Genomic DNA, 26302 nt, shown 5'->3' with positions numbered 1-26302 from the left:
TCTGCCGCCTCACACTCACTCATGACGCAGTACGTGGTACGCGGTACTTCGTACAGTACCTGCGAACTTGTACCTGCACCATTGAGACGCGAACGTCTTTCTCTCGATTCCACCCTCCTGTGGCTAGGGGCGCCGTTCTTGGAGTTATGAAACCCTATTTGAAAGACAACGTACTGCGATTCTAGCTGCCTCCGAGAATGAGTTGATTACTTCGTCCATTGCTAGTCGAAACAACACGGGCTCTCGTGGCCGCGGAAGCGCCCGACGATGGGCATTGAGCACACAACTTACATAGCAGGAGACACCGTGTAGCTGCTTGGTTACCTGGTGAATACGATGTCAATGAGCGAGCTGCTTTGGTGGAGGAGTATGTATTATCAGGAAACCATGTACTTCGGATGAACTGCACTCACGGCAATCGGTTACCTGGTATTCAACGCATCAGCCAATACATCGCCTTTATAGGTAGTAGGTACCTCGTACGGTAGTTATTCACTAGATGTTAGGCAGCTCGTGAAAACTCGATACTGCTACCGAGGATTTCGTACGTGACAGCACAGAAAAAGCACACCCTAGTCGCCTACTAACGTTTAGATAAGCCCTACTAAGGCAACTACTACTAAGGTACTTCGTACGTAACTTCCTCTTGCCGATACGAATCCCCTACTGGAGGCAGCTAGCTGGTTGGAAGGCGCGCCTGGGCGAGCACTTACCTTGAAGCCAGGGCTGTCTAAGGTATGAGCATGAAATAGGACTAAATTGTAGGATGGCGATGGCGAAACCTCCCTTGTGGCTGCAACTATTTAGGCGTCTCGCCTCTCAGTACTTGTGTAAATCTTCTGCCACTCTGCGTCAGGCAAGCATATCTGATCCCAGAACAACGCGCGGTACAGGCAGGCGGCTGCGAGTCAGCCCCATGCCACATGGCAGCACGAAGGATGTCGTCCTCTCTGCCAGGGGTGCCAGCCGCCCATGGTTGATGAGCGGGGTTACCGACCGCAACATGCTGACCCCCTTTGGGGGCCGAAGAGTGCAGGACCCTTCCGTCTCGACCTTCACCTTGCAGGGTGGCCCCTTATTGACCATTTGACAATGTCCAAGCGTCGAAGATGATGGACAGGTCGCCTGCGACACTCGCCCGCCACCTGGGCAAACGTAAGCGCGGGCCGTCTTCAGACGACGACGAACAAGTTGCGACTCAACGACATCGGACTTCACCCTATCGGCGTCCCGCTTGTCGCCAAGAATTTGAGATTGCCGTCATATGCGCCTTGCCTCTCGAATACGATGCCGTCTGCCTTCTGTTTGACGAGTTCTGGGACGGCGACCGCGAGTCATACGGGAGAGCAAGCGGAGACCGCAACTCGTACACGACCGGTCGCATCAGGAAGCACAATGTAGTCCTGGTCCTTCTCTACCGAATGGGCAAGGCGACGGCAGCCGGCGCGGCGGCAAGCATGCAGTCCAGCTACACCGGCCTCCGTGTGGCATTTCTCGTGGGCATTTGCGGCGGCGTTCCTTGTCCGAGGGACAGGGAGGAGATTGTTCTGGGTGACGTGGTCATCAGCAAAACAGTCATTCAGTACGATTTTGGGCGGCAGTATCCAGGCCACTTTGCCCGTAAGGAGGCGGCTGGCGATATCCTCGGTGGGCAAAGTAAAGACATTCGCAACATGTTGGCGTTGCTCGAAACCCGTCGTGGCAGGAGTCGGCTTCAAAGCACGACCGCCAAATACCTGAAAGAGCTCCAAACCAACGCGAGCATACAAGAAGTCGGACACACGTATGCATACCCTGGAGTGGCCGAGGACAAACTCTACAACGCCACTTACCGACACAAACACCGGAGCCCCTCGCGATGCGGATGCTTCCTCGAAAATCACGAACAGCTCGGGTTGGTTTGCGCCGAGGCGATAACATCATCATGCGAAGAGTTGGGTTGCGACGCTTCCTATCTGGTTACCAGAGGACGGCTTTGCGCAAGCACATCCCAAGAACGTGACAGCGCATACTCGTCAAGAGATCCGGCTATACACGTCGGGCCTGTCGCGTCTGGCGACGCAGTCATGAAATCCGGCGAGGACCGTGATAGAATCGCTGCCAACGATGGCGTTATCGCATTCGAGATGGAGGGCGCGGGTGCATGGGAGGAGGTGCCCAGCGTTGTCATCAAAGGTGTATGCGACTACGCTGATTGCCATAAGCACAAGAGGTGGCAAAGGTTTGCAGCAGCGACGGCAGCCTCAGCTATGAAGGGCCTTTTAAATCTCTGGGTATACCGAGATGATGCGCCGAGGTCAGGACGACTTGCTGATTCTTGGCCCAATGCGACACCAGGCGATGCTGAAGCCCGAGTAAGGGTACGCGACCACCACGTCATTGTCACCCTCGAGAGAGCCAGTCAGATCACACATGTCATACCATGGACGAGTCACGGGCCCAGAGATCAGCCATCGTTTCATCGTGTAACAGTCATCGACGCGCGCGGAATGCCACTGCCGTTCTACTTGGAAACGGTAACATCGAAACAAGTACGCATTCTTCAGACCGCTGCCATTCTTGCCGAGCACTAACTATGTGTAGTTATTCACCCACATTCTTAAGGAAAGGTTTGGGGATCTAGGGACTGGAAAGATTGATCGGAATGAGTGGATGCTCGAAGACAGGGATACGGGACAAATCCTCGATCTCTCAGCACCATGGCTCTCGCTTTTCAAGGTAGAGTCTCTGGGCTAACACTCATCAGACGACATGCTTACTCTCCACAAGCCCAATCAGGTGCTTTTTATGACCATGATATTTCGACGACGTAAAACGCCGTCGACACGATGCCCTTCATGTTCTTTCAGCAACTATGGGACTACAGACACAGAAACGCAGTGGTAAACACCACCGACCCAAATCTTCAAGTGACCTTCTCACCAGTTTACTCTAGCAAACGATGCGGTTTATTCTACCAGAGGGTCCAGGAAGTACAAAAGTACGAAGTTTTCGACAGGGAGCGCTCCACTAGTCCACCACCTGTCCCGACAAACATACCCCCTGAGGCGACTGGGCCGCAGAAACCACAGCATTACACTGCGGAAGACGACATCAGCCAGTACAGGCGCGTGTCAGTCATTGACACAACTTTCCAGATTGATAAAGCCAGCTGCCAGAACGGAACAGCTAGCCCGCGGATGTTGCTGACAGCGAAGGACCTGCATGAGGTCGAGGCCCTCGCACGGCGCCTCGCGCTTGTATCAGGCCTGTCCGTGTCAGACTGCTCAGCACTGCTTCAAGATTATGAGCTCACCCTCTCCTCCATACGGGATGAATTCGAGGCGGTGCATCAAGCGTCGCTCGCGCCAGAATCTCGCGAGGATTATGATGAGCACCGTAGACCATCATCGGCTGAAAGGATGGTCATTCCACCGAATACGGCCCTTGGTGAGGGCCCTAGGTTCGACTTTCCCAAGCTCTCCCAGACGCTAGAAGGGTCCAACGCCCAATTCAGATCCTTACTAGAGATGACCGACCGAAGCAACCGCATGACGCCGCCCATGCGCGACAGCCTCCCGCCAACGCTGCGCCGTCGCGACGTCACCGGCGACGCCCCTCTGTCTGGAACGGCCCCGTGGAGCTCGTTCCGACCGCCTCTGCCAATCTACCTATCCTCCGCTGCCTACATCAACTCGTTCGCTAGCGAGAGCCCCAGCCCATGGTCCGGACTCATGAACGCCGTGCTCGAGAGAGACGTCCCCCCGCCGCCACTACCCCCGCCGCGGGTGATGCCCTTTACCCGCCTCACAACAACAAACACGCACACCGGCCAGCCCGAGCAGGGCACACGTCGCGGAAGGCCCCCGAATAGTCGTGGTGATGGGGGCTACCACCCGGCACCTGAGTCAAGCGCGTCAAACGCCACGGGTCAAGGACGGCTCTTCGCAAGCTCGACGGCCAACGAGCCGCTCGGGAGCGATGCAGAGCACGGAGCGGAAAGGCCCCTTTTTTTGCGGCATGGGCCTTTATTCTCCAGCGCCGCGGACTTCCACGCGGGAAGTACCCTGCAGAGGCTTGACCCGTCGCGTGCGGCGCGCGGCCGCCGCTCGGATATTTGAACAGTGCCGCTACGGAGGCAGGTTGGCGATATGTGCCACGCGAGACGGCCACGAGGCGCTCATTAGCCCAGACACTCGAAGTAGACAGTCACTAGCTAGGATTATCAATGGACGACTGTACTCTCGCGCGCTCAGCTAAGATCCCCGAGGTTAGGCGAGCCGGCAAGCTGGCATTGAAGACGGCAAAAATTCGTGGCTCTATTGATATTCCCAGTTCCCTAAATATCACTTGGCCCCCTCCTCGTGACGTTATGACATGTCGGGCCGTCTCCCTCGTCGACGTTTCCGGGCCGATACTTTGTACCTTTTTCTCCTTTTCGTCATGTTATTTTGGCCCTGCGGCAAAGCGCTCACGAAAACGCGCAAGCCGCTTGGCCCGGTTTCCTCCTCACGAAGTGCTTCAAGAAGCGGCATTCAACTGCTGCGAGTTAGTCGTCTTGGCTCTTCCAGGCTTTCCTCGGCCATGGTAACAGACATGATGGATGCGCTATGGCGGCGGTGGCGGCGACTTACAACTTGGTGGGCGGGGTGGCCGAAGTTGTGGGCCACTGGTAACCGGCGGCATCGCTGAACTTGTAGCCGTACGACGCCGTGAAGTCGTCCAGGACGGCGGGGCCGCGGGAGCCTGATGGTTTCAAAGTTAGCATAGGCTGGAGAAAGCATGTGAAGAATGACAAGCCGCCGCCTGCACGCACCGTAAGGGTACTCCATGGGGATAATCTCCTTGTTGTCGTCGAGGTAGTGAAGCAGAGGAGTGAAGATGCGCCAGCTCGCGTCAAGCTCGTCGTCGCGCACAAAGTTGGAGTGGTCCCCCTTGAGGCAGTCGAGGACCAGTGACTCGTACGCCTCGGGAATCTTGAGGTCCGAGAAGCGTCGTCGGTAGGTGAGGTCGAGCTCGGTGACGACGGTCTGCATGCTGAGGCCGGGGAGCTTCGAGTTCATCTTGATGTAGACGCTCTCGTTGGGCTGGATGCGCATGACTAGCTCGTTGCGGGGAATGTCCTTGAAAATGCCAGACGTAACGTCCTTGAACTGGATGCGAATCTCCGTCTTCTGCTCGTTGAGCGCCTTGCCGGCCTTGAGAATGAAGGGAACGCCGTCCCATCGCTCATTCTTGATGTAGGCGACGAGCGCGCAGAACGTGGGGCACCTCGAGTCCTTGGGCACGGTGTCGTCCTCCTTGTACGAGGGCTTGCTGCCGTCCAGCGACTTGCCGTACTGGCCGATGATGACGTTCTTGGGCTCGATGGCCGGGATGGATCGCAGGACGCGCACCTTTTCGTCGCGGACGTCTTCCGAATCGAAGGAAATGGGCCGCTCCATGGCGAGCAGGGTCAGGACCTGCAGTAAGTGGTTTTGCATGACGTCTCGAATGATGCCGAACTCGTCAAAGTATCCTCCGCGGCCCTCGGTGCCGAAGGGCTCCTTGAAGGTGATCTGGACGTTGTCGATATGGTGCCTGTTCCAAGTGGCGCCCAAGAAGGAGTTACCGAAGCGCATGATGAGGATGTTCTTGACCATCTCCTTGCCGAGATAGTGGTCGATGCGGAAAATCTCCTCCTCCTTCCAGTCTGGCTCCAGGGACTTCTGAAGCTCGCGAGAGCTCGCGAGATCCTTACCGAACGGCTTCTCGACCTGCGCCATTGTCAATACCAGATGCGCATACTTGAGAGGATTCAGTGGGGGGGGGGGCTCTCGTACAATGATGCGCGCGATGCCATGCTTCGGGTAGCAGCACTTCTTGAGGTGCTGAGAGACAATGGTGAAGACGCTTGGCGGCAATGCCATGTAGAAGAGCCTGTGTGTCTCGGAACGTCCCTTTTCCAACTCCTGCAGGTGCTTCTCGAGGGCCTCGAAGGACTCGTCCTTGTCGTACTGACCAGAAATGTAGGTGCACAGACTGCAGAAGTCATCCAGTTGCTTCTTAATCTCATCCGTGGGCGTCTTCATGTAAGACTTGATCCTCTTCAGGTACTCCTCGTGGTCCATCTTGGTACGCGCATAGCCGACGATCCGGACATCCTTGGGCAGAAACTGGTTCCTATACTGCACCAGGGTCAGGAGCCGTGTCGCACGCTGTAGGAGGGGGGGCGGTCATGGCAATTGGGTCGGCATACCAGTCCAAAGAGCGCGGGGTACTGTTACAGAGAGACACCAGGTTAGCACTGGGGCCGCAGAATGCGACAAAGGCAGAAAGGCCAAACTTCTTACAGTCTTCTTTTTGGCCAAATCGCCAGAAGCGCCAAGCACGACGATGGTCGTGTTCTCCTTCAGCTCCATGCCCCTATTTCGACATGTCTTGTCAGCGCGCTGGCGTCATGGAGGCCACGGGGAACGGAGCTGGCGCTGGTGGAGGAACCACCAGCTTCCTCAAGCTGCGCAGTGCAGGAACAGCCCCACGCCGCAGCTCGGGAGCCAGGCATTTGGCTGCTGCTGCTGCTGCTGCTGAGCTTGGGGTTGAGCTTGGCCTTGCTGCGTATCTAGCGAGCATGAAGTCGGGGCAGCTCAACAACGCGCAGGGCCGACCGGATTTGCCCCAGCGTTCGTCCATCCTTCTTCTTTCATGGTGGGGTAGCAGAGAGCACGTACGCTGCTGCGGACTTGCTGTCCATGGCGGCTATGAGGGGCGAGGGGCGGCGATGCTGGAGCGGCTGGGCGGTGTCGTCTTCGTACCGTCGTCGCAGCTGTCACGACGGGCTCGGGAACGGATCGCAGCGAAAGGTGAGGATTCACCAGGGCAGAGGGAAGGACAAGAAAGGTTGCTGTTGGGGAGCGCAGGTGCCTCCGGAAGAGCTGGGACCGGTTTATTAATGACGGAGGGCAGAAGAAGACGGCCGGACTGGACGGCCCAGCGGACGGGCAAAGACACTAATGGAGTGGAGGTGGAGGCGGCGGGGTGGGCAAGACCTGGTGCAGAGGTGGGCGCCGCCGCCGCCGCCGCCGCGGCAGCATCTACCTGAGTGTAGTATGGATGGATCCATGGACGCTCCAGCTGTTACCCAACTGTAGGTGGCCTTGTAGGGTGCTGTAAGTTAGCACTGTAGCACCACCTTGGAAGGTGTAGGTACCGTGCATAGGTACCCGGAACTGCTGGGCTAATGGAGTGAGCCCCCTTGTCTCATGGCGCCGCAGATGGTCCTGGACGCGGAACTGCCTTTCGGGCACCCATGTAGTTACCTCATGTGCACATTGTATGTTGTCCGCTTTATCCCAGCAGCCCGAGGATATCAATTCGGTCCATTTCAGTTCCATCAACTCAACAGCCCGCGCAGCCGCTCGCCGCTCGCAGCCGCTGAGGTTCGCAGCTTGCTTGCCGGAGGAGGGTGGGGCTGCTGCGCCGCGGGCGGGGCAATCGCCTACCAACCCATGCAGAGCATTGCACCTGATGACGATTGGAGCTTGACCTGAAGCTCGAGGTTCCAGCGGGTGCCGTCACCACCTGCGCACCCCTCCATGCCCTCCAGGGCTCCTCGCGCGCTCGCTGGCTCACCTTCCACCCCCGTCTCAACACCGGCCCCCGGGGGCCTTGTCCCGCGCGGATGTTATGTGGTGGCGGATCATGTCGCTGGCGGGTTTTACGTCCCCCACGCAAGACAGGGCCGTCCTTGACGTTGGCGGCTCGGGCGAGGCCTTGTCAAGCACCATACGTTTCGGCGACGACGGCGCTGAGCACCGATGAGACCAAATACCTAGTATTGCGCAGCGCGGGTGCCTGTGCGCTTTCAAGGTTCTGTCTGCACGCCCCCGTCATGCCCGCCCCGGTGGTGTTGCCTCGTCTCCTCCCGACTGCGCGACTGCCGGATACTGTCACAAACATGTTCGGGCAGACGCCCCCGAAGCTTCCGCCTCCACCGCAGGCCACGGCACCGCGGGCTGCTTTTGGTCCACCACCCAGCTGCCGCGGAGCTGATAATACCAAGTAGTCATCCAGTCAGTCAGTCAGTCCGCGAGGGGCCAGGCCAAGGTTCTGCGTCCAGATACGGAGTGACTAGCCCCGGAGATCTGTCGCCCGCTCTCCCTCTCCCGCCCCCAAAGCCCCCTCGACCTCGTCGACGAACCCCGGCCAGCCCGGCCACTTCACGGAGCAACGCAACATGACAAGCCTTGCTCGCATGTTCTGGTTCGCATGGCCCTTTCAGTGCATGATACAAGTTCTACTCGTCTGACCCTGGGCCGGAATCCTGGAGACGTCCGTCCTTTAATTCTTGTCCAATCCTCATTGATTGATTGATTGTTTGTGCCTTATGCGCCGCGGCCGTGATGAGGATGGTTCTCCGTTACTCTGTCCTTGGTCGACTTATTACCGACCTTGAGCGCGGTGAGCGAGCCAGCTCCGCTCGGTGATACAAGGCGATAGAGGCACCCACTCGACAGCAGCGAGCACCGCTTTTTGCGTGCTCACAGTAATGGACCTGACTGACAGGAACCCCTCCTTTCGTTCAGGAACCAGTGCGCTGCGCGGCGTCTCCCCAACAGATCCATGGTCTGCGGGAATTTTGCACGGTTGACTTGTAGATAGCCGTCAGACCGTCGCGGATAAACAGCTCGCACCTATCATAAGGGCGACGGGCCGTTGCACGTTTGTTGGCAGGGTCCGCCCTGGTGGTGACCCTACGCACGTACGTAGTCCCTACTTGTACGAAGAAGTCGAGCGTGTGCCGTGCAGTTGCGGTTGCGGTTGCTCCGTGCACTTTTATCAACAAGACTGACGCCCGCCTACCGCCCGAACATTTTTCGGCGCTCCGACATTGCGAGGCGCCCTTGGCCGGGCGCGTTCATTACCACTTCTCTGGTATCCTCCTTGTCATTCTCTCCGTCATGGCGTTGACTCGGGCGCCTTTCCCAAAGCGCCTTGGTGCTGTGCACACCTGCCTGCGCGCGATCGACCAGCGTCAGAATAGTAGCTGAATGCAGGCGTGTTCTGGAAGGGTTGGTGGTTGTCACGGCCGCCTCTTTCCCTCTCCAATCAAAGTGGGGTGAGGGACGCCAACGCGGGCGTCCTCAAGTCGGCCGCATCGGCAAGGTGGGGCCATACACCAGCCATGTTATGGCGGTGCACAGACGCTCCAGCCACACCCAAGCCCCAGCCGTGGCCCCCCAGCCAACAGGCGATTGCCCTAAATACGCACGTGACTCCGAGGGCACAAAGTTTTCCGTGCTAGTGACACCACACACCATCGTCGCATCCACTCGCTTCCCAAGTCGACATCACGACAACCGACGTGCACCGCAGCCAGGGAAAGGTCTTTTAGATAAGACAGTTCTCTTCGACTCTTCCCCCTTCTCTTCTTTGGTTGTTTTCAGAGGCCGGAAGCCACAGAAATCCATCACGATGCCTTCCGAGAGCGGTCACAGATGTGAGTACTCGCCGTTCGCGCGCCGCGCAAGGAATCCCATCTCGGGTGAACACCGTCCACTGACTGTTTTTCCGCCTCTGCAGTATACGTCAAGTGAGTTACGCTCCCACGAATGGCTCGATGCACGCGATTGCCGCGTCTTCTGCTCTCGAGCAGACGGCTCTTGCACCGAACGGCGGCGCAGATGTCTAGTCTGCATGTGGCGACGCGCAGCGAGAAGACACAATGCCGGCGACGAGTGCCTCGAGATATTGGCGAACACACAAGAGCAGGTTGACTGACCCGACGCGAATAGGGGACGCCACCTGAGCTATCAGCGCTCCCGCCACGTCACCCACCCTGGCACCAGCCTGATCAAGATTGAGGGTGTTGACGACACCAACGCCGCCAAGTACGTTTTTTTCTCGACGCGATGGAAGGAGGGCAAAATGCCCTACTTGCGGAGCGCGAATGAGTGTGCTGACCCGCGCGTGCAGCTTCTACCTTGGCAAGAAGGTCGCCTACGTCTACCGGGGCCAGAAGGAGATCCGGGGCTCCAAGATCCGTGTCATCTGGGGCAAGGTCACCCGGCCGCATGGTAAATTCGATCCCTACAAAAACTATCTTCAATTCGCCGGGACGTTATCGCTGACAATACGGGTTACAGGCAACTCTGGCGTCGTTCGCGCCAAGTTCTCCTCTCCTCTCCCAACAAAGTCTTTCGGTGCTTCGGTTCGTGTCATGCTGTACCCCTCCTCGATATAAATAGGGATTCGGGATGGAGTTGGTCGTGAGGGCGGTTCTCATTTGGCTGCATTGGTCGAGGCAAGGGTAAAGCATATTGCCTTGCTGGAGGCATTCAATTAAAAAGACGTCAAACACCCCAATCCGATGCGTCCGCCGGCGAGGTGATGATGATGTGATGCGCGTGCTGGGCTCGGGGCTCCCTCCCTCCCCTGGCTGAGACCGAGACGAACGAGATCCGATTTCCGAAACGGGTGCAAGTCGAGCATCTGCCCGGCGTCCGTCCCTGTTGCCAAATCCTGGCCCGGAATGCGACATGGGCTGCATACACGTGTTGGGTTTGGGTCCGGGGCACTCATCCATACCGCTACAAAGTGAGGTCGACTGCTGCTCTGGAGTGTCCGGGGAGCTGGGGTGATAAAACCCGTCATCTAAAGCAATCATGTTGGTTCGGAGTGTGGTCCAATGCGCCAACAACGGGAGCCTCGAGGACAAGCCGTGATGCCATGTCGACAGGCGTCGCCTAGAGCCACGTCGACAAGTCCCTACCCTCATCGACGCCGTGCCATTCCTGCAGTATGATCTTTCGTCGTTGGTTTCGGGTTGTTTGACACCGAGCCTGGGGCAGTTTTCCAAGATTTGACACCGCCATTGTGCCCGGCCGTACTGCCAGAACTCGAGCAAACAGCAAGGCGCCCCATAACATGACACCAGGACACAGTCTCGGCGTCTGAACGAACACACGAAATCGATTCCCAGAGACCAGGTGTGACGCCTAGCAGAGCAGAGAGAGAGGGCAGGCATCAATCACCACGCATCTTTCTTCCCTCTCATGTCCAGTGAGCGTGGGTCGAGGCTTGCCATCGCGACTCCGCCTCCTGCTTTCGTGAGGGGCCTGTCTCTTTCACATGGGAGCAAAATGCCTCTCTGCCCACCACATAACGGGCCCATACCTGTCGGCTGCCAACTGCGGCGAGCTACGGTACAGGTTCTGCAGTTACTGTACAGCACAGTATGTATATCGCATGAAGTGAACATGGCGCGCATGAACTACCCGACGTTACTGTACACCCTGCAGTTGTCCTGCAGCGGTCCAAGCATAGATAAAGTCGCCGGGTCGACGACGACGCAACCCCCCCTCCGATACCCGCATGCACGGGTTCTAGAACACGGCCTTTGGGAGGGGGGAAGGCTTCCCACAGCTCGGTGAGAATCTTCAGATTGACCTGACCCCGGCGTAGAGTGTGGTATGCTCGCGCTCATCAGAGTGCAGGCATTGCCCGACCTTCTTGGCGCGCGGGAACACGCGAGTCGCGGGGCATAATGCCCGAGGGGACCATGCCGCGGGATGAAACAGAGCGGTGCATTATCGGTGTCGCAACGGCCAAAGCCGGTTGGCTCCTTTGCAAAATCGAACAGAGGGGTATCAGCATATTTTCCGGCAGACTGTTCGTCGTCATCCAAGGCTCGGCATACTGAGCAACCTGCGGCATGTCTGTCACAGGCTATCAGGCCAGGCATTGTAACAGCACCTGCGACAAGCCGATCCACAACCGCAGCCATGCGGTGGTGCCTCGTAGCGATGCCGAGCAATTCAGATGAATTGGCCTAGTTGCCCAAGCTACGTCGCGTCTCACGTTTGGCTGGCTGGATGCAGGTCGGGGTGTCGCTTGGCTGCCGCGGACAGACTGCAACCCAGCGAAGTGGTCAAACCTTCTCTCATTCGGAAAGCCCGGATAGTCGACATCTCTGGTGGCTGAGCCTGTTCTTCATAACCTCCCGTGACGATATACCTGACCAACTACCGGTCGGAGCTGTGGTGGCTGCTGCAAGCGCGGAAGCTGTGCTCCCATATCTGCAGTCGGCAATGAGACAGATGAAACAGGCAAGCGAGCACAAACCATGGTAAGGGCAGCACCACGGACGCGCGGTGCTCATGAACTGGTGCGTCTCTCGATCCACTACATGCTCTTCTTCATATGGCCAAACCGGTCTTCGTAATCGGGCAGACACGCCGCCCAAAAACAGCCAGGGCCGAACAGAGGAGGTCTGGCGCCACCGGCGAGTGAGAGAAGAACGCCATGCATTGGCCTCACCCGCAGATGCCACCGCAGCCGTCTGAACGAGGCAGCGATGTGCCGATTTTAGCATGAAGTGGGCGGGACCGGGATTCCATGACAAGCCGATGACGATGATGGGGTTTCGGGCGGCTGGCAGGGGCGGGATTGGCGTGCCCTGTCGGCAATTGTTGATTGAGCCAAATGTAACTTTTTTGGCGCAAACAATGGTGAAGGGAATAGCCACGCCAGGCGCGGACGCCGCTGCTTTGTTCATGGCAACAAAGGGGACTAGACTGATGGCATGATTGCGTGGGTCTGGAGAGCAGGGACTGGTTTGCAGCACCTTGTTGCCGACGGAAGCAGTCCGGCGAGGGCCAGTGCTGGCGAAACACACCATCATCGGTTGACGGCTGTCGAAGCTGTCCGTCTCAACGGTGGGCCGATGAGGCAAGCTGCGGAGTTGGATGCCGTGGTGCTACTTTGCAGTACTAGGCCTACGAACCGTGAGCCGCGGTGAGGGGCGCCGGTGCGTCACTCCGTTGCTCGCGGCACAGCCAGGTTGGCCTTGGAGCAAGATACGTGCCGCTGCAGCTGAACTGGCAAGGCACTGGGCTGTCCTTGCAGGTCAGCGACGGCCGGAAACAGAACGATCGATGTGGCTCGGGTTGGCGGCGGTGCCATCGCTGCTCGCGAGATGGTGTGAAGGAACCACCGTGAACACGAAGCGGCAGAGGCAGAGCGACCATGATTTGCCCAATTTGCGGGCGGCCTGCTGCTAGGCCCCCTGGCGAGGCACCGATGTTCTCTCGGGGCGTTGGTGACGAGCGAGCGTCCGAGTTGATCACCATGTTGGTTCGGCCTGGCCTGGCTGGCCACGGGTGGCGACCCTACTTGTTGCCAGCCAAGCAATAAAAGCACCTAAAGAATATGCAAACATTGCTTCGCGTTTCCAGGGCGCCGATAGCAGCACTGGGGCGTCAATGGATTGACTGCCCGAGGCACGACAAGCTCTCGACGCACAAGCGAAGCAAGGGCGCTCATCGGGAGGGGCACGAAACCTTGCTGGCCACGCAGCCAGCGCATTGCCCTGCCATGCCCCGCGGCAAGCTGGGCGCCATCTGTGTGGCGGCACGAGACGGGCCTGGCGGCTTTGTTAAAGTTCGACGGCTGGGTGTCGGAGCGGTGGCTTTTCGACGCGCCGGTCCCTGGGAAGAGCGGAGCCCGACGCGTAATGATGGCCGCGAGAGAAGTGTGAGATGGTGGTTGTGCCGACTCGGGGTACGAGCGAGTGGCGGCGGTGCAGTGCGGTGGCGTGCTGGCATCGATTTTTACCATGGCGACGCAGGGGCTGCTGGCGGCCGTGCAACCTGAGGTGGTCGTTGCAATGGACTTGGTGGGTAGGTACGTACCAGACGCGACCTCGCAACAGGGCATGGATGAATGGATGAAATGGATGGATGGATGGCCTTGATGCCTTGATACTGCACTGCACTGCCCTGCACTGAGGTGTGTGTGGTGCGACAAGGTTCCCGATCAACATCTGTCAAGACTGGTGTTTCGAGCCCGCCCAAAGTACCTACCTACCAGTGGACGGGGGGGTTGGTAGGCTGCTGCATGCCGGCCATGCATGGGTGTGCGCCTCCAGCGCTCTCCATCGTCATCCGACGTCGCGGGAGGGTTGTGGGAACAGCAGGCTCCTCCTGAAGAGTTGCTTGGGCAGGCGCCTCCGAGAGGACCGGACCGGCGCAACGCCTCAGCTGTTTCGCAGGTCGCATCTCACAAGCCGCTGCAAGTCCGCCACCGATCCACCCACCCAACCACTTCCAGGTCCCGACAGTGGAGGGCAGCGGGAAGCACAAGATAAAGAGGGTGGGATGGCGGATGGGCAGGTACCCAAGTGGTACGTAACATGAGCAATGCAATGGATGGCGGCAATGAACGGCTGAGAAGAAGGAAGGAAATAAGGTATTCACGAAAAAAAAAAAAAAAAAGGCCAGCGCTATGGGGCTACGTGCCTACGATGAGGAGTGCGCAGTTGCCAATTGCTCAGTCTACGCAAGGTGGTGCAGGTATTGTACTGTGCTCTCCTATCCTGGAGCGCGCCTTTTGCTGCAGGCCATCCATAGTCTGGGCAGCCGCACCGTGCGGGCAATTGGCAGCTGCAGCAGTTTCCTCGTACCTCGCACCTTCCATTCGGATGGTGGTGGTGGTGGTGGGGGGGCAGTTCGTTGGCGGCAGCTGGGCGGCAAAGTCTCCATCCCCATCCTGCCTTCCCATTGCGCGTCCTCCAAGGCGATCGATTTGGAAACGCTTGGCTGAATGTGCCTGCCTCCGATTTAATGCCCTGCTTCCCTGCCTCCTTCCTGCCAGCGAGTCGCTTCTCCGTGTCCTCGAAACCGCCGACCGGGACTGTCTCTCGTTTCCTCTGGAGCTCTCTGCTTCTTGTCGTCGCTCCTGTCTTCTCGCTCGCTCGCTCTTCCCCTCTCTCCCCCCCGATCCATCTACCTGTCGTACCTCGTCCGGACGAGACTCCCATTACCGCCTCGTATTTGCGCAATCAAAAATTCAGCCAGCCCCTCGACCACGCACCAACGAGCTGGTCCTCAACCTTCGTCTTTAATCAACCCGCTTCATCAGCTTTTTGAGAGCGGCTGCCCACAGCAGCAAGCATCGTCGCACTTCATAGACATCTGCGGTTCGACCCGAGCACGACAGCCGTCGATTCTCAGCATCGTCCCGTCTCGCCCCCGCACGGCGCTTCCGCACGGGCACGACACACGATAGTTCTGCACGCCATTTACGTGCCTTTGGCATTTATAAATCACCTAGTCCTGTCCTTGCTTCTTTTCCCCGGAAGAGTCACCGAGACAATCGCATCTCGGCGAAGAAGCGGGTCGCCTCGGCAGCCTCCAGCACGTTGAGTTGTGGTGCCTAAAAAAGACGTTAGCCACCCCGCCTCCAACTGTCCGGCCAAGTGCCTCCAGCAAGCGTCATTCGACCGGTGCACGCTACGTACTCCGGGAGCAATCGCAGCGGCCTCAATACCGCCTTGCCGCACTAGCAACCAGGCACTTTAGATCCCGTCCTCATCAGGTCCACAGTGGACTCGAAAGGTCGAGAGGCGGAATCCGCAGCGGGAACGCGCAGCTGGGGGTCTTCTGACCAGGGTCCCCAATACGGGCTTCCTTCCAGACGCTTTCGGAAGACGCTGAATATTGCGAACCGCCTCAAGGCTCCGCGAGAGACACCCACGCTGTCTTAGCCTGGAACACGCGCCTCCCGGGCAACCGTTCCCAGAGCCTGGAGTCCCGTGAGACATTGACACCGCGCTGCGCTGACGTCAAGGCGCAGTCCGGCAACATTTCCTCTTGGTCGAGACCCGTCTCCAGCATCGTCGCCCTTGCGACCAAAGTGACGTCCAACAAAGCAAGATCCGTTTGACGTCGCGCCGAGCTGTTTGCTTGCGCTGCACCATCAAAGAGCCAGACTCGACACAGTTGTCAAAAATCTTGTTTCTTAACATCGCGCCGCGGTTCACCCAGCAGTTTGGAGCCGCTGACGAATCGCCGCTGCAAGCGTCCCGGCCGCATTCTCGAGACACTCATCCAGCATTCCGCACCTCCCGCCCACGCGGCTACCAAGGCACCCATCGTTGCCCGGCCGGCCGAGTTGGCTCCTTCGCGCCCGTCACCAGGTGCTCCTCAATACGACGTTCGTTCGGCACTGGCCCGCCCCTGCGCCCGACACCACTTCCGTTTTCCCTGATTTTTGGCCAACAGGGACTCCCCCCCCACCCCCCCTCCCCCCCTGTCGTTGCTGTAACGGACCCCTTTGGTGCTCTGTGGCGCCGTCCGCAGCCAGATCAGCGGCCAGAGAACAGTCGCTCGACAGCCAAACACCGGAAGCAGCCTTTACCATCACCCCAACTTTTTCTCGAGGCGGCTTCTCCTCCACCAAAACGCACAACAAATCTCTACCCAGAACTATCCCAGCCAGGAACAAGGACATTGCGCCTGTAGTCGTCGCTCTTGGGCCACTGTGTCAGGGTGTCTCCGTTTAGCCGACCCCGGCTTCCTTAGGCCTTGCCCCATCCTTCTGGGCACCCCATCTTTCTGCGCGCTCCCGCCATTGACTCGATCGCACCGATCAGTCTCCGCCTACGACTCCTGGACAGTTTGTACCAGGGCCCCCTGGTTCTCCATCGTTCGGCTCAATAAAACAGGAGCGTCTCCTCACCCGGGGTCATGGCGTCTCATTCGGAGCCGTATCACTATCCTTCCGCCCAGCCGCCTCAGCAGCAGCGGCTGGTCCAACCGCAGCAACACGCTCAGCTGCAGTACTCCCAACCATCGCAGCAGCAGACCAACCCTCGGGCCAAGCCGCGCAGCTTCAGCTTCCGATCTGACAAGTCGCATCACAGTGGAGGCAGCAAGTCGGACTTCTACGAGACCCACGAGGAGAAGGAGGCAAGACGCTTACACACCAAGGCGGACCCGTCGCTGGCCATCAACGAGGCAGAGCCCTGTGAGTCTTCATCTCTATTGCAGGCCCAGCGGCCTCGTGGAACTACGTCGTTTTTGCCACTTTACACACTTTTTCGGGCGTCCGAGTCATCGCTAATCCATGGACGCAGCAACGGTCGCCGCCATGATGACGCAGACGTCTCATGTCCCACTGCGGTCGATGCAGCACAAAGATACCTGGGGCAATCCAATCGGTCAGTGGCCTTTCGATCCCAGGGCAGAAGCCGTACTAACTATGAGCATAGCCGATCCCGACAAGTCGAATCCTACTCGCAGTCGTTGGGAACGACCGCTCGACACCATTCGAAGCTTCGAAGCTGCCATTGACGGTGGATACAGTCGCAAATCCATGTATCGATCAGGTATGGACTCACTCTCAACACCCGGACCTGACAGCTTACCAGAAGACAGATACGGAGTCGGTGGCGGCGTGGAACCGGCGGAGCAGCTTTCATCCGCAATCTCAGCCTCGATTCCCCCAGGATAGCTATTACGGCAGTCGACCGGCATCGTTCCGGGCCGAAAGCAGCTACGGAGCCATGACCCCCGGCGCCAACAGAAGCAGCTACTATGACGCTCAGGGGTACGGCAGTGGCTACAGTAATGGATACGGAAGGCCCAACGCTCGCGAGCGCGCACAGCGCATGCATTCTGAGGGCCATTATCAGACATATGGGAGGGAGCAGCAAAACATTTACCCCATGCCTCACAAGGATCGCTCTTACGAGACGGTGACGTCGGCTGCGCAAAGCGGCATCTCGGATGCCGCAGGCTATCAGACCGATCCAACTAGCAGCGATAATAGCTCCATCGACCGGACATCCTCAGCCAAGCGCCAGGAGCCCGTCCATGACTATGGCATTGGCTTCAGTCAGGCACCAACATATCAAGCTACGAACTTGTCGGTCGGGTTAGGGGGCAATAGCGGCAACAACCATCCCTTGCCACCTGCGCCAGCCCAGCAGCAACAGCAACAGCCGCAGCAGCAGCAACACGGCGGCGCGCCGGCTGTTCCCAGGAAGCAGACGGTATTGAAGCGCCAAGTATCCCGGCAAGAGAGCCCGGAGAAGCAGCGGAAAAGCTGGTTCGGCCGCCGATTCAGCAAAACCTCCTGATTATGGATGACGGCTACGAAGTTTTGGCGATGACGTTTCTTATGTTTCTATGCCTAAAAGCCCACAGTATGGAGGGTTTCGGCAGAATCTATCTATTGACAGCCACTCATAGGAGTTGCTGCCGGGACGTGTCCCAGGATGGAGAAACGGTGCTCACCGAGATGAGAAGACCGGTACATACGCATACGGACTCTTGTACGCGGCGTTGGGGCTTAATCACTTTTGCGGGATTCTTGCGCGATCCACACGTGGCAGATGCCGGGGGGCAACGCAGTTCTGCCCGAGGAGGTAATTATGATGATATCAATTACCATGGAATTTTTATGTGGCATATAGATGGGTCATCTGCAGCATGGCTGGCGGGGCCTGCTCAATGACCAGCTCATAAATACCAGACGAACAGGATCGTTGGTGACGATCAAGGACACACTTGAGTGAATGGTGATTACGCAATGTGATATATTTGCGACGAATGGCATGTTTTGTTTACAGCGAAAGACAACAGTACACATTACGCTTGGGATCAACGATCCTTCTTGGTCTCTTGTCGGGAGGCAGCGTTCAGTTCGGACTGATCCTCCTTCATGGCCACGACGACGTAGGCAACCAGCACAGCATTAGCCAGCAACGCGGCCAGGCCACCGGCATATGATGAGTTGCCTGCATGCATATTCAGGTCAGTACGCTCGGCGCAAGTAAAAAGGCCGGGGGATGGGGGGGTTTGCTTGGCACACCCTTGAAGACGGTATCGACAGTGAGGAAATACGAGCCGATGGGGACGACAATCATGGCGAGAGTGAAGCCAAGGAGCTTCAGTATGACATGACTAAACGAAGCTCAGCGATTAGGGGGGCGTCCGGAAGTCAGGGGGCGGGTCGCTAGTTGTGTGCGGGCGGCTCACGTTGGCACAACGGGGCTGATGTTGGACTTTTCCTCCCCATGGTCATCCTTCTCGAGGATGGTCTTTTCGGAGCTGACAATGCGGCGCGTCGCCATGATGAGACTGGGACAGGTAGAAACGAGGAGAGATGGGTGAGTGACTGGGTGGGTAGAAGCGGATGCAGCGTTGAGGACGGTGGTGGAGAGGCGATGGCGGGCAGGTTCGTCGAAGCTGCCATGGGCTGAGGTTGCGAAGGAAGTGAGGCTTGATGGGTCGGTGGTGAGGCCAGGGAAGGAGGCGGCGTTGGGCCCCGCCTGGACGGGGGGAGGTTGATTGACGCGTAGTGGGGGCCGCGGCGCTGGGCGTTCAGCACCCGCACCAAGCGCACAGCGTCGGGGCAGAGTTGGGTTGGGCGCTGGCCGCCCTGGAAGTCGGCCCCGTTACAGGGGGCTCAGCGGGACCCAAGCCGCCGGGCAGGGGCAGGCAGCCTTGGAGACCCGGAGATCCCCACCCCAGGAAATGGACGACAACCCGCATGAGGATGGAAGGATGGGTACCTAGTACAATAGACCACTAGCCAAAGTCCCTGAGTATGATTAGTAGTTGATGGATGAGCGGGTGACAGACGTGTCGACATCCAACTTGATATGTTGATCCCTCTTTAAGTTGTACTCTTTGACGCCACCTAGCTATTCGAGTATATGAATGTTTGCCCTGCAATTGAACCGTTGATGTATGGGTACGCAGGTATACTGACTGTAGGTGGTTCCTTCGGAGAAGCATGCTGGGAGATAGAGCGCTGCACGTGACTTCGCGAGCCGCCCGGCGCGTCTCGGCCGCTCCTCCGCCACGAGAAAAAAAACCCGGCCGCGCGAGCTAGGACGGCGTTTGCCCCGTTTATACGCAGCCCAAGCACTTCACGCAGTGCCATACCCGCACCTCCGGCCGGGCACCTGCACTTCACGTCCACACCGTCCCCAACCCAACCCCCCGACCGCCCGGCCAGCGGGTCGCCCAATTGCTCGAATACTCTGTCCGTCTTTTCGCGTTTTGTGCGAGTCAATGGTTCCAACAGCTGGCCGCTGTACAGGGCCCGCCACCGGCCACCACTGCCGTTGCTGTTCTCATATTGCCCCTTCGCGCACCCCGTGCCAGTTCCTGCCGCCGCTTCTCCCTCTCGCAATGGCGCAGAGCTCTTCTCCACTGCCGCTGAGGCATTCTAGCGCGGTGCCGCGCACTCCCTCTCTCGCGCGAACGTCGCTCCCCGTCGACGACTTCGACGAACTTGCCGGTGACACCATCCCTTGCTCGCCTGCAGCTTTTCTTCGCGACCGCGACACTGTCACCACGCAGCCCACGCAGATTCTCAGTCGTCCGACCCTCCAAGCGCCAGAGTCCTCCTCGCCCCCGAGCATAGTCGAGGTTCCTGCCTCGTCGCCCTTTCGACAGGCGAACTCTTCTCCCGCAGCGCCCAAACCCCGGTTCGGTTCACGGCTCGCTCCCGCAGGCACCTTCTTCCGCCCGCCTCCGCGGCCGCAGCCAGCCATGGCGCCCAAGCGACCGGCTCCAGAACCAATCATCCTCATATCAGACGACGAGGACGACCTCACTCCGTCGCGCGGGGACATCCGCCCGACCACGTTCAAAGCCAAGGTGGCTGCATTCGCCTACAACCCCGCGGCGGACGCGCGCGAGACGAAACAGAAGCTTAGGCAGATCTACGACGTGTTTGGCGATAGGTTCCCTTCGGATAAGGTCCGCGGCGCGCTCAAGGCGTGTAAGAACGACGTTGAGGCTGCCATCCTATACCTAGAAGACCAGCAACGGGTGCCCCCGCCTGAATCTCCGACTCTCCCTCCGCCGAAGCCGAATGGACGGCGGCTCGTGTCCAAGGCGGCCATGAAAGGCTCAGCCAGCAACCCTGTGCTGCTGTCGAGGGATTCGTCTCCCATAGCGTCACCCAGTCCGCCAAAACAACCTAAGCGGCGTCTTGTCCAGGGCTTGCGGCGGCGAGGCGACTCCTTTTCTCAAGAAGTACCGAGCCCGTCTGAGCCGCCGTCGAGTGATGATCCTTTGGTTATTGACCTCGTGGGGAATGACAAAGAGGATGAGTACGAGGCCGAGCTCTCACCCGAGCCAGAATATGACGACGATCGGGTCTTGACCTGCATCAACGAGAGCACGGCCAAAGAACTGGCGGCCATGACGGGCGTCAAGGAGAATCTCCTCGAACCCCTCATGGAGAAACGACCGTTCAACGACCTGGCACAGGCCAAGCGCGTGAGCATAAACAAGAAACCTGGAGCAAGAAAGTCGGCCAGGGTCAGCATTGGCGAGTCTGTGGTCGAGGCCGTCGAGATCTTTCTGAACGCAGTATCTGCTATTGACCAAGTTGTTGCCCAATGCGAGATCAAAGCACAGACTGTCAAGAGTGTTATTGACACCTGGGACCTGGACACTTTCGGTCATCACAGGCGCAGCGAGCGCGCCACTCCTGACAGGGACCTGCCTCCGACACCCACCAGCGTTGGCAGCTCACGGTACACCCAGCCGCCGATTCCGCGACAACCCGAATCTATGGACGGACACTGCGTGATGAAGTCGTTTCAGTTGTTCGGCCTGAACTGGATGTCGCTGCTGTACAACTACGACATTGGTTGCATCCTCGCCGACGAGATGGGGCTCGGCAAGACATGTCAGGTCATATCCTTCGTTTCGCACCTCGTCGACGATTACCAAGCCAACGGCGGCGGGAGGCGGCCGTGGCCCAACTTGATCGTCGTACCCCCGAGCACATATAACAACTGGCTGATTGAGTTTGACAAATTCGCGCCCGATCTGTCCGTCATTGGGTACCGAGGCACCCAGAGTGAGCGCGCAGAGATTGCCTGGAGTATCAAGCATGAGCCCGAAGCATACCATGTGGTCCTTGCGACATACTCTCAGATCAACTCGGAGGACGACATTGAGGCGATGCAGTCCATCCGAGTCAACTGCGCCGTATTTGACGAGGGTCACAAGATGAAGAACCCAGAGACGAAAATCTACCGTGACCTCAAAAGGATCCCGGCAGCGTGGAAGATGCTGCTGACAGGTACGTGTACCAGGAGGGAAGACAGCGACGAGGCAAGCTGGCGCTAACGAGCTATAGGCACTCCCGTCCAGAACAATCTCATGGAGATGACGGCGTTGCTCAACTTCATCAACCCCCAGATGTTCTCCGGGTGCATGGAGCACATCCGATACATCTTTAGCCAGAAAATCACCATTCGGGACGTGTCCAACGGGGCGTTTCTCTACAGCGAGCGAGTCAAGCGGGCACGCACGATCCTGGAGCCCTTCATCCTGCAGCGACGCAAAGACCAGGTGCTTTCGGACATGCCGCGCAAGATTAACACGGTGGTCCAGTGCGAGATGACGGAGACACAGAAGCCCGTATACCGAGAGTACGAGGAGACGTTCAAGCTCGAGCCGTCGCAACGTGTCGGGCGAGCGCAGGGTCGGCAAAACGACCAGAACAACGTGTGGATGCAGCTGCGGAAGGCGGCGCTGCACCCGCTACTGTTTCGGCGCCACTTCACGGACGAAAAGGTGGAGGAGATGGGCAGAATTCTGATGGATAGGGTCCCGCAGTCAGAACTCCATCAAACGGATATCCGACACCTAATCCAAGAGCTCAAGAACTCGTCCGACTTTGAGCTCCATCTTTGGTGCCGAGACTATCCGAGGCTGCTGAAGCAGTTCGACATACCGGCGGCCGCAGAGCTCGACAGCGGCAAGGTCAGGAAGCTGCTGGAGCTCATCAGTCAGTACCAGGAGGACGGAGACAGGGTGCTCGTCTTCAGCAAGTTCTCGCGGCTCATTGAGCTCTTGCGGGAAGTGCTCGCGCTGCAGGGCATCGACCACCGCATCCTCATGGGGAACACGAACGTGGCGGAGCGGCAGTCGTTGATCGACGAGTTCAACGAGGACGCATCGATCCCCGTCTTTTTGCTCACGACGGGCGCGGGAGGAACGGGCATCAACCTGACGGCGGCCAACAAGGTCATTATATTCGACCAGTCGGACAATCCCCAGGACGACATACAGGCAGAGAATCGCGCGCACCGACTGGGCCAGAAGCGGGACGTCGAGGTGGTGCGGCTCATCTCGTCGGGCACGATGGAGGAGCTCATCTACAAGGCGTGCCAGAAGAAGATTGAGCTCGCCAACAAGGTGACGGGGGCGGTGGAGGAAGATGACAGCGATGCGGGCGCCAACCTCGAGCAGGAAGTGCGCAAGATGATGGAGGCCCAGGAGAAGATGACACCGCCGTAGGATGGCAGTGACGGCCGAGCTCCACAGATGCCGTCGAAGAAGCCAAAGGTACACACCACGGTGAAGAATATTAAGACGGTGCGGATGCAAGGCGCGGGCGGGAGACGCGGCTGATATGGGTGTTGGAATACGGTACAGCGGTTTGCATATGTAGCGAGCAGGCACTTTGCATTTTCTTCCCTCGAGGCAGGGGTGGTTGTTAGAGTCGGCGCGGGATGTTGCGCTGCGCCCACGGGCAGGAGAAACGGGAGAGCACAGGGAGGGAAAAGGACCCAGACTCATGGCTGGGCTTCGTTTGGAAGAGGCACACACGCCAAGGGTTGGACGGACACGCATGCACACACACACACGATGGACGCAGAAGACATGACCGGGTGCGAAGGGGATGCCCGGTGAGGTTAGACAGACAGGTGGTTCATAGAAGTCGGCATAGACGTCGACTTATATAGATGCAGAGCGGTCAGTCTGCTGCGGCGTTTGCTTTGCGTCTTCGGGAATTGATGATGCGGCATGTTTTCCCACATGTGCGGCACGGACATTGAATGTGCGTGTGAGAGTGAGAGTGAGAGAGAGAGAGTGTGTGTGTGTGTGTGTGCGTGTGTGTGGCCTCCATGTCTTTGTATGAGCCTTTAATATATGAGGGCGCCACTACGGGCTCCTGTGCGTGTGGTCATCATCCATCACTTGGCCAGCCGGCTGTATATCCATTTAGGTTCTGCATCCGTACGTACGTGCATACATACATACACACACATATGAAGCCTGATCAGACAGTTTTCATCATCATGGGCCAAGAAAGAGCTCAAGCGTAAGGGCAGCCACGGATGTTGCCCGCGCGCGCGACTTTTCATATATATAGACTACTAGGTAGGTAGGTAGGTAGGTAGTTGCCAGTGGAAGCGATCGATCCCTCTGCGCTGTACCGCAAAACACGACCTCCATCACCACCCCGGCGAGGAGAAACGAGACGCAAAGCCAGACAGGAGATGGAGGGGGGTCCCGTCCCATTCTCCGCCCCCTTGGGAGAAGAAAAAAACACAAGCGGAGACAAAGAACGGAGTGGAAGCGCAGGTGTGCCCACGGGAGGATGATGAGAAGGGGCCGGTCGTCTTCGTTTGTCCTCATTCTGCCTCCTTCACGCAAGGTGCAAACACCACCACCACCACCACTACCAAGTCCTACTTATCCGCTTTGATACCAGGATAAAAGCAACGCCGGTGTCAGACTGCGGGTCGTGCCCCCCCTCCTTCCCATAGACTGGGGGAGGGAGTGGACCGAGACATCTCTTGCAAGAAAGGATAACAAAAAGGTTACTAGTAAAGTGTGTAAATGTGTAAGAGGGCAAGGACGCGCCACGGCCACTGCAGTGCGGCGGGGCGGTGAGGAGGCGAGTGGCGCGCAAGACGTCCGATGGGAAGACACGCCGACGGCCAAGTAGGACGAATAGGTAGGTGGGCAAATAGATAAAGGTAGATAGGGTAAGGCAGATGAATAGATTGGGTATAGGTGGCAAGCAAAAACAGCTATGCCAAAAAATGATGAATGTGGTAGGAACAAGGGCGGGCATCGCTCAAGCCGGCCTCTTAAATGCAAAAGGGAAGAGGAAAAGACATCTAGACGAGGGGCTACCGCCAGGTGCCGTGCAGCTTGGCCCGGCGACTGCCCCTCGTCTTGAGGCCGACCTCGCCCTTCATCATGAGGCTCTTCCAGCGGCGGCCCACGGCGCCGCGGTCCCGGCCCAGGCTGCGCGCGCAGTCCTGCCACTCCGTCTTGGACAGCTTCAGCTTCTCAAGGACGAGCTCGACGAGCACGCGGTCGTCCTCGGCGCTCCACTCCTCGCCGTCGGCCTCGCGCTCCAGCTCTGTGCCCGGCGCCTCGTGCGCTGTCGCGTCGCCGCCAACGCCCACGTTGAGCAGGTGCACGTTGTGGAAGTCGGACCGCTCGAGGCCGAGCGGCAGCTGCTCTGGCGCAATGCGCGCCCGCTTGGGCGTCGACGGGGGTGCAGGCTGGTCGTCGTCGTTGTCGTCGTCACCGTTGTCGCGATCTTGCAACGAAGAGGACACCATGGCGCCGTCGTCGTCGTCATCGGAGCTAAGGTCGTGACGGCCCATGTCGTCGTCGTCGGCGCGACGGCGCTTGTTGACGCCCCTGGGTGGTGCGCTGCGCTTGACAACGCGCCTGCGCGCGGCGATGGCGCTGGTATTGGCATTCGGGTCGTCGTCGCTCCTCGTCAGGGCCGGGCGCGCGCGTAGGCGCAGCTTCATGGGAGGCGGCGCATGGGCGAGCGGCGGCGTGGGCAGCGACGCCAGTGACGGTGGCGGCGCTGAGTCCGTCGGTGGCGGCGCTGAGTCCGTCGGTGGCGGCGCTGAGTCCGTCGGTGGCGGCGCTGAGTCCGTCGGTGGCGGCGCTGAGTCCGTCGGTGGCGGCGCTGAGTCCGTCGGTGGCGGCGACGCGAGGAGGGACTGGAGAGAGCGGCAGGTGGTCATGATGTTGCCGAGGGCGGTTTGCGACGAGACTGTCGGTGGGCTGGCGGGCGGCGAGGCCAGGAGCGCCGACTGGAGGCGCGCGTGCGGCGTCTGCGCCGAGTCGCACGAGAGCGCCGACGGAAGAAGCATGTCTGCTGCGATCGTAGGAGGAATGTGGGTGGATGTGAATGGCACAATGCCAGGGGCGCGACGGTCGATGGCTGCCAGTGTCGCCGTGAGTCGGCGTCGGGCGTTGGAGGCGAAAGACTGGTCGTCGTTTGCGCTCGAGCGGCGAGCGTGAAATGCGCCGTGACGAGGCGGAAGGGGATCGATCGCAGGGCTGCACCAGTTATCGCAAGGAGTCGCGGTCGATGGCGAGCAAGGCCGTCGAGGAATGAAGGAGGAGTAATAGTAGTAGCGGTAGTCGCGAGCAGGAGGAAAGGGATGGGCGAGGGCGTCGCGGGTAGTAATAATGGTTTTTTCTTCCTGCGTTGCAGTCCTGCCAGATGGTGAATGAGGCAAAGGGATGATGGGTCGAGGCGGAGGCGAGGAGGAGCAACGGGCGATAGTTTGGGCGATAGTGGGCGGGAGGGAAAGGCAAGGGCGCTGAAAGAGGAGGAGCCAGAGTTAAAGAGGGTGCAGCAAGTCGGACCGGGGGGGGGGCGGCACAGGCGGGTCCCCCAGAAGCAGCACCAGCGCCAGTGCCAGTGCCAGTGCCAGCGGCTTGGGGGGTGGGGGGGGGGGCAGCGGCACCAACCTGCT

At 58.9% G+C, this 26302-nt stretch overlaps 7 protein-coding genes across 7 annotated transcripts; 4 read left to right on the top strand and 3 right to left on the bottom strand.

Moving 5' to 3' along the window:
* The first annotated feature begins 68 nt into the window (after positions 1-68).
* Positions 69-4284, top strand: JDV02_001732 (uncharacterized protein). The gene is made up of 6 exons (XM_047982684.1): positions 69-544; positions 600-631; positions 725-2531; positions 2584-2718; positions 2770-2882; positions 2936-4284. Exons 3-6 carry the CDS (start codon positions 1110-1112, stop codon positions 4098-4100), a joined length of 2835 nt encoding a protein of 944 aa, XP_047838650.1. The 5' UTR covers positions 69-544; positions 600-631; positions 725-1109; the 3' UTR covers positions 4101-4284.
* On the bottom strand, positions 4196-6932 carry ZWF1 (Glucose-6-phosphate 1-dehydrogenase). The gene is made up of 7 exons (XM_047982683.1): positions 6690-6932; positions 6312-6384; positions 6218-6238; positions 5802-6146; positions 4796-5735; positions 4614-4725; positions 4196-4518 (listed from the first exon to the last, which is right to left on the bottom strand). Exons 1-7 carry the CDS (start codon positions 6710-6712, stop codon positions 4515-4517), a joined length of 1518 nt encoding a protein of 505 aa, XP_047838649.1. The 5' UTR covers positions 6713-6932; the 3' UTR covers positions 4196-4514.
* A 2362-nt stretch (positions 6933-9294) lies between these two features.
* Positions 9295-10322, top strand: RPL33B (60S ribosomal protein L33B). Its single transcript, XM_047982682.1, has 5 exons — positions 9295-9457; positions 9541-9550; positions 9753-9848; positions 9934-10034; positions 10104-10322. The coding sequence occupies exons 1-5, from the start codon at positions 9433-9435 to the stop codon at positions 10199-10201; spliced, it is 330 nt and encodes a 109-aa protein (XP_047838648.1). The 5' UTR covers positions 9295-9432; the 3' UTR covers positions 10202-10322.
* A 6162-nt stretch (positions 10323-16484) lies between these two features.
* Positions 16485-17878, top strand: JDV02_001729 (uncharacterized protein; the record flags this gene model as incomplete). The annotated part of the gene is made up of 4 exons (XM_047982681.1): positions 16485-16764; positions 16874-16957; positions 17009-17125; positions 17175-17878. The coding sequence occupies 4 exons, from the start codon at positions 16485-16487 to the stop codon at positions 17876-17878; spliced, it is 1185 nt and encodes a 394-aa protein (XP_047838647.1).
* Positions 17879-18332: 454 nt separating this feature from the next.
* VMA21 (vacuolar ATPase assembly integral membrane protein vma21) lies at positions 18333-19029 on the bottom strand. Its single transcript, XM_047982680.1, has 3 exons — positions 18780-19029; positions 18613-18704; positions 18333-18538 (listed from the first exon to the last, which is right to left on the bottom strand). The coding sequence occupies exons 1-3, from the start codon at positions 18872-18874 to the stop codon at positions 18402-18404; spliced, it is 324 nt and encodes a 107-aa protein (XP_047838646.1). The 5' UTR covers positions 18875-19029; the 3' UTR covers positions 18333-18401.
* A 634-nt stretch (positions 19030-19663) lies between these two features.
* Positions 19664-23590, top strand: FUN30 (DNA helicase). The gene is made up of 2 exons (XM_047982679.1): positions 19664-21852; positions 21910-23590. Exons 1-2 carry the CDS (start codon positions 19821-19823, stop codon positions 23073-23075), a joined length of 3198 nt encoding a protein of 1065 aa, XP_047838645.1. The 5' UTR covers positions 19664-19820; the 3' UTR covers positions 23076-23590.
* Positions 23591-24700: 1110 nt separating this feature from the next.
* On the bottom strand, positions 24701-25690 carry JDV02_001726 (uncharacterized protein; the record flags this gene model as incomplete). Its single annotated transcript, XM_047982678.1, has 1 exon — positions 24701-25690. One exon carries the CDS (start codon positions 25688-25690, stop codon positions 24701-24703), a length of 990 nt encoding a protein of 329 aa, XP_047838644.1.
* Positions 25691-26302: the final 612 nt, after the last annotated feature.

Source organism: Purpureocillium takamizusanense, chromosome 1 (genome assembly GCF_022605165.1).
Source record: "Purpureocillium takamizusanense chromosome 1, complete sequence".
Taxonomy (NCBI): domain Eukaryota; kingdom Fungi; phylum Ascomycota; class Sordariomycetes; order Hypocreales; family Ophiocordycipitaceae; genus Purpureocillium; species Purpureocillium takamizusanense.
This window is presented reverse-complemented; position numbering and strand designations above follow the sequence as displayed.